Source organism: Spodoptera frugiperda, chromosome 24 (genome assembly GCF_023101765.2).
Source record: "Spodoptera frugiperda isolate SF20-4 chromosome 24, AGI-APGP_CSIRO_Sfru_2.0, whole genome shotgun sequence".
Taxonomy (NCBI): Eukaryota; Metazoa; Arthropoda; class Insecta; order Lepidoptera; family Noctuidae; genus Spodoptera; species Spodoptera frugiperda.
The window spans coordinates 5325218-5337445 of NC_064235.1; the positions used below are offsets into that span (position 1 = coordinate 5325218).

General features: G+C 39.0%; 1 protein-coding gene across 1 annotated transcript; it reads right to left on the reverse strand.

Moving 5' to 3' along the window:
• Nucleotides 1-498: 498 nt before the first annotated feature.
• LOC118278625 (serine hydrolase-like protein 2) lies at nt 499-8275 on the reverse strand. The gene is made up of 7 exons (XM_050703755.1): nt 8002-8275; nt 6624-6740; nt 4990-5142; nt 4652-4751; nt 3406-3493; nt 2979-3079; nt 499-2331 (listed from the first exon to the last, which is right to left on the reverse strand). The coding sequence occupies exons 1-7, from the start codon at nt 8054-8056 to the stop codon at nt 2022-2024; spliced, it is 924 nt and encodes a 307-aa protein (XP_050559712.1). The 5' UTR covers nt 8057-8275; the 3' UTR covers nt 499-2021.
• Nucleotides 8276-12228: the final 3953 nt, after the last annotated feature.

The window sequence follows — 12228 nt, forward strand, 5'->3', positions numbered from 1 at the left end:
CCATCTGGTGATTAAAATTAGTATCACAGTAACCCCCATTAGGTTTCGAAACTGTAAAGACGATTTTGTTACTTATTTCAATCTAGTTTAAGTACAAAATGCATCGATGGGGGAATGATTTTATTTTCTCTTTTTAAATTACAAAGTAATATTTTGATTTAAAATCGTAGAAGTTAAGGGTGATTTTGAACCAGATATGTGCTATGCTACGTCGCTATGGATGCGTTTGGCTTCCACCAATTATATATTAATTGTTACAGATAGCTTAGCTTTGGTGGAAACGGACTCAGCTAAGCTACGTTTTTTGTATGGAAAGATGCGTGCTATGGATGGCTTCCCTACTATCGATACATCGCATACTCGAGCTGCGCATCCTCGCACAGCTACATAGCTTAATATCAGTGGAAACGGTCACATAGTTCCACAGCTTAGCTATTACATCTTCATAGTATAGCTACATAGCACATCTCTGGTGGATTCACAATAAAAAACATGATATTATTTTACAAAATATCTTATTAATAGGTAAAACTCCATAACCCAATAAAATATATGACGTAAATACAGACAAACTTATCTTTAATATATATAAATCATCACATCAACAGCCTATAAGTGGCCACTGCTGACCAAAGGCCTCTTCTTACACGGAGAAGGTTTGAGCATTAATCACCACGCTTGCTCAATGCGGGTTGGCGATTTCAAACTTATATTCAGAAATAGAGGGGAGATGACTAATTTTTATTTAAATGTCCGTCTTGTAGATTATTTTAAAACATTAGACACGTATTTTTTATTTTCTCACGGAAACAAATACTTTCGAAGATATATCGATTTGAAATATCGCGAGACGTCACTTCTAGATGCGTAGAAATGACGTATTTGCTGCCATTCATAAACTTTGATTCGTTTTATCTAAGTATTGTTATCTTATATTATGACAAAATAAAAAAATACGTGTCTAACATTTTTTCATTACCTAACTGACGGACTAAATAGATTTTTAATTTTCATACCCCGTCATCATCCCTATTATATTATTAGCCCAGGGGCCTACTCCGGTTCTCGAATGCGAAGTTTCGTTTAATCTTCGGCCGTAGGTTTTATTGATTTACTAATAGAATTACTTGAAATAACGTTTTATTTTTAATTTCATATCAAAATCTATTTATTTATCTTCATTTCATTCGTTCATTTTTGTTCACGAAAGTTCGCAATAAATAGAATTGTAGTATGCAATCTGCGAAGTTTTTTCGTTCGTTCGTTGAATTAGAGTAGGCCCCCAGATTTTCAAACGATGTTTTCCTTTACCGTTATTTATTTTTTTACATTTAATAGGTCGTCGTTTGGCCGCTATCTCGCCTGATGGTAAGTGATGATGCGGCCTACGATGGAGCACGTCTGCCCATAAGCAACCTATTCACTCGGGCTTTGAAGACACCCAGGTTATACCCATCAGGAAATACATATTATTTAAATACATTAATATAATTAAGCAATTCCTTCTATGTACTAATAAAAATATGTATATTTTTATCTTAATAATTGATTTTTAAATTGCACTAAGTTACTATAATTGACATTTTAAATACAAAAATTAAATACTCGAAAATGTTCTTGTAAAAATACTGTCTTAATCAACTATGATGACTCTGGTCAAGCTTGAACCTGTACGGGTTACCTCGAAAGTATTCGAGTTAGCCCGAATATAATTGACTGTTTGTTTTTTTTTAATTTTAAGATGGAAAATCATCCAGTTTCTTCTCCGGCCTTAGGCGAGGTAAGAGGGAGTGTCAGACTCTTACTGACTAAAAACTACCCTGGTCCTATTCCTGCTTTTCGAGCCGGAGCCTGACAAGAGTCTGCTACTCACTCTCGCCTCGACCAAGGCGATAGAAGTCATTGAATGATTTCCCCCCTTAAAATTATGGGGGGTGGAGCAATATTAATTTTCTATCTATTACTGCTGCTCAAATCGACCGCTGCCATAGACACTTATCATACAGACAAAAATCCACAAATCATAACTTAGCCTTATTGTCCATGCCCTCTAAACCATAGAGAAGAAACTGGCTGGCATAGACAGCAACTCTATCGGGGTTCGAAATATGAACATCGTGGCCGCCGACCACAGACCTAAAGCGCATATTCTTCGACGGATATTCAGCCTCGTCTAGCAAGAAGGCAGTGTTTCTAAACAATTCATTGTCTAGAGAATTTTGACATGCCACTGTTAAAATTGGTGTGTCATGGTTGGTGTATAGTTTCTTGACATGTTCCGGTGAAAATACTGGTCCATTAATACATTTGATGCGCAAATCGTAGGTGTATCTGGAAAAATAGAGAAATTATTTAGAGTTATTGCTTGAGTATGTATTATTATCAATAGGGTAGATGACTCATTTTTATTTTAATGTCCGTCTTGTACATTATTTTAAAATAATAGACACGTATATTTTATTTTCTAATACTTTTGAAGATATATCGATTTGAAATATCGCGTGACGTCACTTCTAGGTACGTTTTATACGTAGAAATGACGCATTCGCTATTACTCTCAAACTTTGATTCGTTTTATCAAAGTATTGTTATCTTATATGACAAAATAATTAATACGTGACTAACATTTTTTAATTACCTAACTGACGGACTAAATAAATATTTAATTTTCATACCCCCTCATCACCCCTATTATCAAAGTGTAAGGGGTTTTAAGTTTTCAAACTGACATGGTGATTAATATTAACATTAGAACTTGAGACGGGATACTTACCATGTTTATTTATGTCTATGAGTTGAGTTCATCCGTGATCATGGCGCTTGCAACAGTGCCGAAATATGGGAAACTCATAGACATAAATAAACATGGTAAATATCCCGTCTCAAGTTTGAATGTAAGGGCTTTTAAGTTGGATTTCAAAATTCGTTAAAAATGTTATGGTACTTAATCCTGTATCATGTAACATTTGTATAAATACCTGATATATCCTTCTCCCGCGGGCTCGGACAGTCTCGCCAGCACTTCGGCCGCCTGCTGCTCACTCAAGCCTGGACGGTTACTTCTCAAGGTCTGTAACGCCTGTTGGACATACAAAAATCCGTATAAGATTACCGGCCTTTTGGGGATTAGGAATTTAAGGGTTGTTGGGGAATCGGGGATTGGGAAGATTGGAAAGGGGGGTCAATTGGGCCTCCGGTAAACTCACTTTTTTTATAAAACACCTACAATAGCCAGTAAACGAGCAGACGTATCACCTGATGGTAAGCAATCGCCGCTTGAAACACCAGAAACGTTACAATTGCATTGCCGGCCTTTTGGGAATTAGGTATTTAAGGGTTCGGGAATTGGGGATTGGGAAGATTGTGTTTCGGGGGGGGGGGTAGGGGTAACTGGGCCTTACTTACCTCAGTCCATTTAACCTTCGGCCCGTCTTTGATGGAAGTATTATACTTGTCGTAGTTTTTGTAGAACTCTGTGAAACGCGAATGGTACCTGGAAAATATATTTTAGATACATATTATTTAAATAAAAAAAAATCAAATTACCTAAGTAAGCAGAGGTGCACATTACAGCATGTAATGCCGCTATACAAAGTACACCACCTTTTTCCATTTGTGTTATAAGTCCCATGTAATAGGGGGTGAGCGTATTGTGTTATTTTGTTGTATTGCTGTTGGTTGTCTAATAAAAGAACATAAATAAATAAATAATAACAATTATGTATCAATAATAATACATGTCAAGAGAATACTTATTTGGGGGATAAATTATCCAATGACTTCTCCCGCCTTAGGCGAGGCGAGAGGGTGTGTCAGACTCTTACTGACAAAAACCACCCTTTCCTACTCCTGCTTTTCAAGCCCCGGTAAACCCGCTAGGTAGTCTGCAGCTCCGTATCGGGCATCAGCCCTACTGGGCTAGTGGATGGCTCCTTGAGGTGCGTGCGCATGGGTCTGGTTCCGGTCGGTCGGCGAGCTACCCTTGCTCGCCGTCCGCAGACTCGCACTTACGGTGGCTGGAGATCGTCGCGCGATTAGGGCGGATAAGGCCATGGGCGCATAGAGTGGGGCCTCTAGGCGCCCACCCAGTGACCTCAGGGAAGACGGTGGTACAGTGGTCACGTGCTGCCGTGCAACTTGCACAGCAAGGCTCATGGGAGATACACGTCTCCTTAGGGATGTGCCGTAATAGGCGTTGCACCGTGGGGGCTCCGGAGCAGGGGGCCTACTCCGGTTCTCGAATCCAAAGTTTCGTTTAATCTTCGGCCGTAGGTTTTATTGATTTACTAATAGAATTACTTGAAATAACGTTTTATTTTTAATTTCATATGAAAACCTATTTATTTATCTTCATTTCATTTGTTCATTTTTGTTCACGAAAGTTCGCAATAAATAGAATTGTAGTATGCAATCTGCGAAGTTTCGTCCGAGACTTCGTTTTTCGTTGAATTAGAGTAGGCCCCCTGGTCTATTAAGAGGACCCGGTACCCCTTACAGGTGCTGAGGGTGGCCACCGGGGTGGTTTTAGAGAGGTAAAAATCCCACACTCCTTAGTTTTTTGTCCAAAAAGCTAGGCCCCGTTTGAAGGTTTGCCCCGTCAAAAAAAAGGGCTAGGTTTCACATTAATATTATAAACTAATGTAGTACGTACCATTTAGCGAAATGTTGAGGTGGTATCGCGAAGAAATTGATTGGATCCAAATTGATCAACTTATTCAACTTCCCCGGGTACAGCAGGTTGAAGTTTTGACCTGAAATAAACAAAATAACAATTTTATTTTAACTTTCGTGAGACATACTAAATTAATTATTATGTTATCGGCTTACTCACGTAACTGTGCGACGGTCACCGCGTCGTTTGTCACGGAATGCTGCTCATGAATATGAGCCTCTAGCATGGCTTGAAACTAGTCGAGTTCCTCGTCAAACAGTTACGAGAGTATTCCGATAACATAGTAAATAACTTATTAAAATAAACATTTTACTTACCTAGGAAAGCTCCAAAAGAATGTCCAATGAACGTGAACTTCTTCCACCTGAAATGTCTAGCCACCGCGTTGATGGAGTATGCCATGTCAGACACGCTGATCATCAGACCCGGCGGGAACCTGTCCGACTTACCATGGCCTGGTAGGTCCACACCTGGAATTAAAAGAAAAATACGTACATACATATCGTCACGCCTTTAATCCCCGAAGAGGTAGGCAGAGGTGCACATTACGGCACGTAATGCCACTGTGTACACCCACTATTCACAATTTATGTTGTTAGTCTAATGTAATAGGTGGGGAGCCTATTGCCATATACCGGGCACATTTTCCGTGATGGACCGATGGCCCAGGGCGACAAATTCTGAGGGCGCCGATGCCGCCGTCGATGAGATCCGCAAAAAACCAACACTTGATATTGCTTCCCTCAAGTGGGCGCCACAATATTTACGCCCAGGGTATCAGTGGCCCTTACGCCGGCACTGAACACTAACATTAGAACTTAAGGCGGAACATTTACCATGTTTATTTATGTCCGATATTTGATGAGTTTTCGATATTTCGGTACTGTTGCACCGACCGACTTGTCTACTCATAAACATCCACCCGCATATAACTACTCCATCCATCGTTCATCCGTGATCATGGCGCTTGCAACAGTGCCGAAATATCGGAAACTCATAGACATAAATAAACATGGTAAATATCCCGTCTTAAGTTCTAATGTTAGTGGTAAGAATATGTTTTTAGAATTAGACTTTTTGCTGTATTACAGGTGCAATGGCCTGGCGGCTGGTACATAGAGCTAAACAATTTTTTGCTACCAATATTGGCATTTCCTACAAAAAATATTGCTCTTTGACATGACTCTCGGTCGCGTCAACTAATCAATCACATAGAAAATTATTAACTTATTATTGTTTTTGATTTCGAAAACGTATTGAATTTGATTAGCTGGAAAATACCCTTTATTTTAAGTGTGGAAAATCGTCCAGTGACTTCTCCCGTCTTGGGTGAGGCCAGAGTGTCAGACTTACTGACTAAACATCACCCCGTTCCTACTCGCTCCGAGCCGGAGCCCCAGTAACCCATTAGGTTGTCCGCAGCCCCGGAACCCTCTCACTCCTAAAGTTTAGAGGGAGATTGGGAACTCCAGTTATCTCACTCAACCGCCGGTTATCTGTGAATTCGTGGTACTCCGGTCGAGTCCACCCTTTTGTGTGGAAGCATAAATAATTTAAAAACAAAACTTCCTGCCTCGCACAGCAAAACAAGACAATACTTTTTTTAAAGTCATGGAACACATTTGTGGCACCTCTGGTGTTGCGGGTGTCCAGGAGCGACGCTGATCGCTTACCACCAGGTGTCCTGTCTGCTCGTTTGCCCCCTACGTCGTCGCAAATGCGCATACTACTCATGATGAAGAGTTCCTCTGTGTCTCGAAACTAGCAGCGCTTTTCTCCATTAATATACAAGGGTAAAACGTGATGTTTAGTTACTTTAAGTATTCAAGTATTTATTGCATCCATAATGTATACAGGTGGTGGAAATACAGTATTAAGTCACAATTATGGACCCTGTAGGGCACAGCAAAGCAATTTAGTATGTCTCACGATAGTTATTATAAAAACTTACCAATATAATAGAAGTTTTTCGGCAATTTGCTGACAAGTCCTCGGAAGCTGATGGCTGAGTCTATACTGCCGTGGCATAGCAGCACTGGGGGGTCGTAGCAGTTACCCCATGCTATGACTGCAAGAAAAACAATTATACATTAGAAGGATAGGTATTAATATTGGGAAAAATTGCAGAACATAATCTACCTATGTCTGAAATTCATTCCGATAATTTTAGCAGTTTATTTATTTGTTTTTTTTTTTTTTATACAGTAGAACTCCAATTATCCGAACTCCGACTATCCGAATCGCCGATTATCCGAATCACAAAAAATTGTTCAAAAAAAGTCTAAGTGAAGCATTTGCCGGCCTCGAGACTGCATTTAATTCAATAAAAAAATAGTGCAATATCAAACGTAGCTTTTATTCTCTCAAATCCATAAAAAAATCCGATTATCCGAATATTTGATTATCCGAATGGGTCCCGGTCCCCATTAATTCGGATAATTGGAGTTCTACTGTATATGGTTTATTGTACAAAGGAGGATGCAAATCTTGGCCCCACCTTCGAATAGGTAAGTGTGTTACATTATTGGATAGGTAACTTTGTGCTGAATATAAGTTACTACGGCGCCAAGTTCTAAATCTTAGTCTGTTTAGAGTTATTCTTCATTAAACATGGTAGTTTTATCAGTAGCCAAGTAATGCGTCATAATTGCATTTGTGCTTTATACACACACACGACACAGTTCTGTAAAAAATTCATAGGAACAAAGCACAAATATACCTATTTGTTTTTTACTGCAGTCTTGTATTAGTTATATTATTTAGTCTATTGCATGATTTCATACAATGAACAAGTCGATCTATTTTATTTAAAATGTAATATTGATATGACCACAATTTACATAATAACTTAAGACAGAAGGTCTCTTAAGTAGGGACTAAATAAAATAACCGACTTGGTATTACATGGATCTTACAACTTTTTACGGTAGAAAAACTGAGGTGCGAGACTTGTTTTTTTTACAGGATGTTTTGGATGCTTTATGCAGAAAAAAAGGAATTGATTATTAGAACTTTTGTAAATATTGGGAAGTTTTTATTTTTTGCTTGTGCTCATTGGGGTCCCCCGTAGCCCGGGAGCCTCGAAAAATTGATACGGCAGCTACGGCCCTGTTTCCACCATTGAAAAAAGCGCGAATTACAATCGTATAAGACCTAATTTGCAAGATCAAAGATCAAGGTACAGGGAAACCTCATTTAAATACGTTATCTGATAAGTGTAAGAGTTGAAACCAAGTTTCTGGATCAAAGGTCATTTTCGTCAAACTACCATTGTTTAGCACTAAAACTTGGGATTTTTGTTGAGTAATATTGTAAATGTGTATACTTACTCGCTATTCTACCCCACGGAGCTTGAATATACCATTCATTTTCCAATAAATCCATATTTTAAATAAACTTTTTACTAATCAAAATGTAAACACGATATCCGCTTCTACAACTGTTTTTCAATAGTATATCGCACTGGAATATATTAGAACTGCAATGTAGTGTAATAATTTGAATATTTACATTAATGTTTAGTTGAATTTATTTAAATAATTAACATTTAACAAAAGTAAGTACTGACGAGTGAGCAAAACAAATCTAGCTGTCAGTATGAAATAAAACGTCAAAGTCAATTCTGATAATAAGTTGGCACAGATAATATATTAAGAAGTTGACAAGCACAAGGTGTTCTAAACGTAATGCCGAATGCGTGTGAAATATTTAATATGTACAAGCGGTACCGGCGTAAGGGCCACTGATACCCTGGATGAAAATATTGTGGCGCCCACTTGAGGGAAGCAATATCAAGTGTTAACTTTTTGCTGATCCCAAGTAAAATTATATTATTAAGAATTTCATCTTTCCTTATGCACAGAGCGTAGAGCACAGTTCTGAGGGTTTGCACCAGGAGAGGCAAGAGACTCCAACTTCAGACTTTGGCGCCCCCCAGAATTTGTCGCCCTGGGCCATCGCCCCATCACGCCCCCCCCCCTAACGCCGGCACTGTGTACCTACTAGCAAACTCGGCTAACTCCGTTTCGCTAATGACTTTCCCTGTTTTTCTACTTTACTCTTAAATTTTTTCCGGAGTTTTCTTTGCTATAAACTTTACGGAGCCCGATTCCTTTCCAACGAATTCAAAACCGTGGAAATCGGTTCGTGCGTTCTGGAGTTACAGCAACAGGAAGGAAAACCCGACTTATATTTATATTATAGATGTATTTGTTAACCATATTATTCATAACATGTTTTTACTGTTTTATTCAACTAAATTAGATCTACATCGTATTCATTTTAACCAACTTGAAACTTTTAAATGTCCTTTAGAGCCAATTTCAAATTATTTACAATCTTTTATTGTTTTAAACAGTAGTATCATCAGAATAGCGTGACATACTTATCTGTAATTACATAATAAATCATCGATATATCAATTTAAGTACATAAACGTGTGTAATAAGAAAATGAATTGATAATAGTCACGTAGAAACTAGATAAGGCTTTAGTACGTAGTAGCTTCTAGTAACATAACTCTTTATTGTCTTTTTTTCACTGAGAAGACAGATGGACTCGCACCGTACACAATGAGATACGGTTCTCATGCATTTTTCTTCTATTTTAAAGTCAAAGTCAAATCATTTATTCCAATTAAACCATATACTTAGGTACTTTTGAAACGTCAACAAAGAATGAAATAAACAACAGTCTGTCAGTCTGTCCGTCAGTGAAGCTAGGTGCTCGTTCCAAAGTGTAGTCTGCGTTCACTAACTCGCCTGGTGGTAAGCGATCATGATCAAGGGGCCAACGATAAAACATGCTTACCTACGCCTAACTGGCGTCGGGGATCGCGCGACAATCTCCGGTCACCGTATAAGTGCGGGTCTGCGGACGGTGAGCAAGGGTAGCTCGCTGTTCTACCAGAACCAGACCCGTGCGTGAGGAGCCTTGCAGTCCGCGCGCGCCTCAAAGAGCTATCAGACTACCACAAATGGGGCCCAGTAGGGCTGATGCCTGATCCGAAGCTGCGGACTACCTAGCGGGTTTACAGGGGCTCCGGCTCGAAAAACAGGAGTAGAAACAGGATTTAGTCAGTTAAGAGTCTGACACTCCCTCTCGCCTTGCCTAAGACGGGAGAAGTCGTAAAATGATTTTCCACTCTTAAAAAAAACCTTCGCCTACCTACTTACTACTATTACTAGACATAAACAAATGACTCTTAACAAATTAATTATTATGTTATCGGCTTACTCACGTACTGTTTTGACGAGGAACTCGACTAGCTTCAAGCCATGCTAGCGGCCATGCTAGCGACTCTTAACAAGGCGGGAGCGAGCGTCCTGACTAAAACTATCCTGTTCCTGGCTCCGAATTGCACAACTTGATTCCCCCTAATCCTTTCCATCATCGAACCACAAGACATCACCATTTCATGGTAGATATCCCACCCACTCACACGAAGCGCTTCGCTTCAAGCTTCCTTGTGCGAACTGCTAGGGAGTGGAACTCCTTGCCGGAGTCTGTGTTTCCTGATATAACGTGGGTGTCTTCGAGGCCCGAGTGAATAGATTGCTCATGGGCTGACGTGCTCCATCGTAGGCCGCATCATTACTTACCATCAGGTGAAATAGCAGCCAAACGTCGACCGATCAAATGTAAATGAAACTGTCATTCCAATCCACGACCACAGACGATCAGTTCTAACTGATCCAATCGGTTGCGTCATGCCAATTGGACGATAGAAAGTATGTTGTGTGGCCACCATAATAAACTACAATTACTTATCAAAAACCATGGAATGAAAAAAAACATTTAAGTTTAAAAAGAAAACAAAATCGCTTGAATATCTTGAAACATTTATCTTGTCATCGATTACATTTTTTTACAAGATAATAATGATTATGTTAAAAAAATGTAAAATAATATTAAAACCAATTTAAACATACAGTTTACGGTGGCGCTAGTTTCTACAGCGCTTATTTGATCCTGTTTTTAAATTTTATTTTAAAGGTACACATACATATGTATTTATTTAAGCCTTTTTTTGAAGGAGGAAAATCATCCAATGACTTCTCCCGCCTTAGGCGAGGCGAGAGGGATTATCAGACTCTTACTGACTAAAAACCACTCCATTCCTACTCTTGCTTTTCGAGTCGGAGCCCCGGTAAACCCGCTAGGTAGTCCGCAGCTCCGGATCAGCCATCAGCCCTACTCGGCCTCATCTGTGGTGAATATTTTTGAATAAAATGTTAAACTAATTATTATATGTTATCGGCTTACTCACGTAATTGTTTGACGAGGAACTCGACTAGTTTCAAGTCATGCTAGAGGCTCATATTCATGAGCAGCATTCCGCGACACACGACGCGGCGATTGTCGCGCTGCTACTCCATGGAATAAAACTAGTAGAGTTCCTCGTCATACAGTTACGTGAGTAAGCTGATAACTTAATCATTAATTTAGTATGTCTCACGAAACTTATAATAAAATGTTAAACGTTTCATTAGTTCCAATTTTCTCCACCCGCATTATTAAATTGGTGGCGCTGTGTTCAATTGTTTTTTTATTACGTCTGCTATTTGTTAGTGACGTAGTATTATGATATTTATGATTTTATCTCTTTATTGATGTATTTGAAGTATTATAAGGCGTTTATGAAGATGTTTACTGTACATGGTGTAGTTATTTTGAAGGCGCTAGTATCGCAGTGGATTGTCACGGGCATTGGATGTTGAAGCACTCAAATCTGACTATTAGGTATTATATTATTTTAATGATGTCCTTACTTGATAATTAGAAAAATAATGCTGTTTTTTAAATATTTGTTAATGCACATTCAATAACAACAATTAAGTATTGCTGCTTACCGGTACAGACATCTCAAGTAATAAATAAAATTTGAGTGTCGGTTTGTAATATTGAGGTATTTATTACCGGAGTTGTCATATTAGTAGGTATAACAATAACTACTGTTTCTGCACTGAATCAATCTTTATTTTCTTACATGCATACTAAGTTTAAGTGTGGGAGAGCCATGCTTCGGCACGAATGGGCTGGCTCGACCGGAGTGATACCACGGCCGAGCAGAAAACTGACGTGTAGCAACGCTTGCGTTGTGTGAGTGAGGTTACCGGAGGCCCAATTCCCCCTTTCCCAATCTTCCTAATCCCCGATTCCCGAACAACAACCCTTAAATTCCTAACTCCCAAAAAGCCGGCAACGCACTTGTAACGCCTCTGGTGTTTCAAGTGTCCATGGGCGGCGGCGATTGCTTACCATCAGTTGTTAGGTACGTCTGCTCGTTTGTTTCATAAAAAAATATATCTCGTCTCGCCCAAGGCGGGAGAAGTCAGTACCTACCTAGGTACTTAGATGAATTTCCTCCTTAAAAAAGCTAATAAAAAAACATAAAGTCTTTAAACAAACAATTCCTAGATACTTATTTATATAATTACATGTTTAATTGCAATTTTATAATTAATCTACACATACGCAGGAAAAAATATTTGAAAAAACCATGTTATCTGACATAAAACTGACGTCAGACTAATGCCTTAATAAATACGCTTTAT

Bases quoted from the DNA above. Each gene is read 5' to 3' on its own strand.
- LOC118278625 (XM_050703755.1), bottom strand. From the start codon at position 8,056: ATGGATTTATTGGAAAATGAATGGTATATTCAAGCTCCGTGGGGTAGA. The intron at 3,494-4,651 runs GTACGTACTACA...TATATTTTCCAG, and splicing joins CCTCAACATTTCGCTAAATG to GTACCATTCGCGTTTCACAG. The intron at 3,080-3,405 runs GTAAGTAAGGCC...TATGTCCAACAG, and splicing joins CGAAGGTTAAATGGACTGAG to GCGTTACAGACCTTGAGAAG.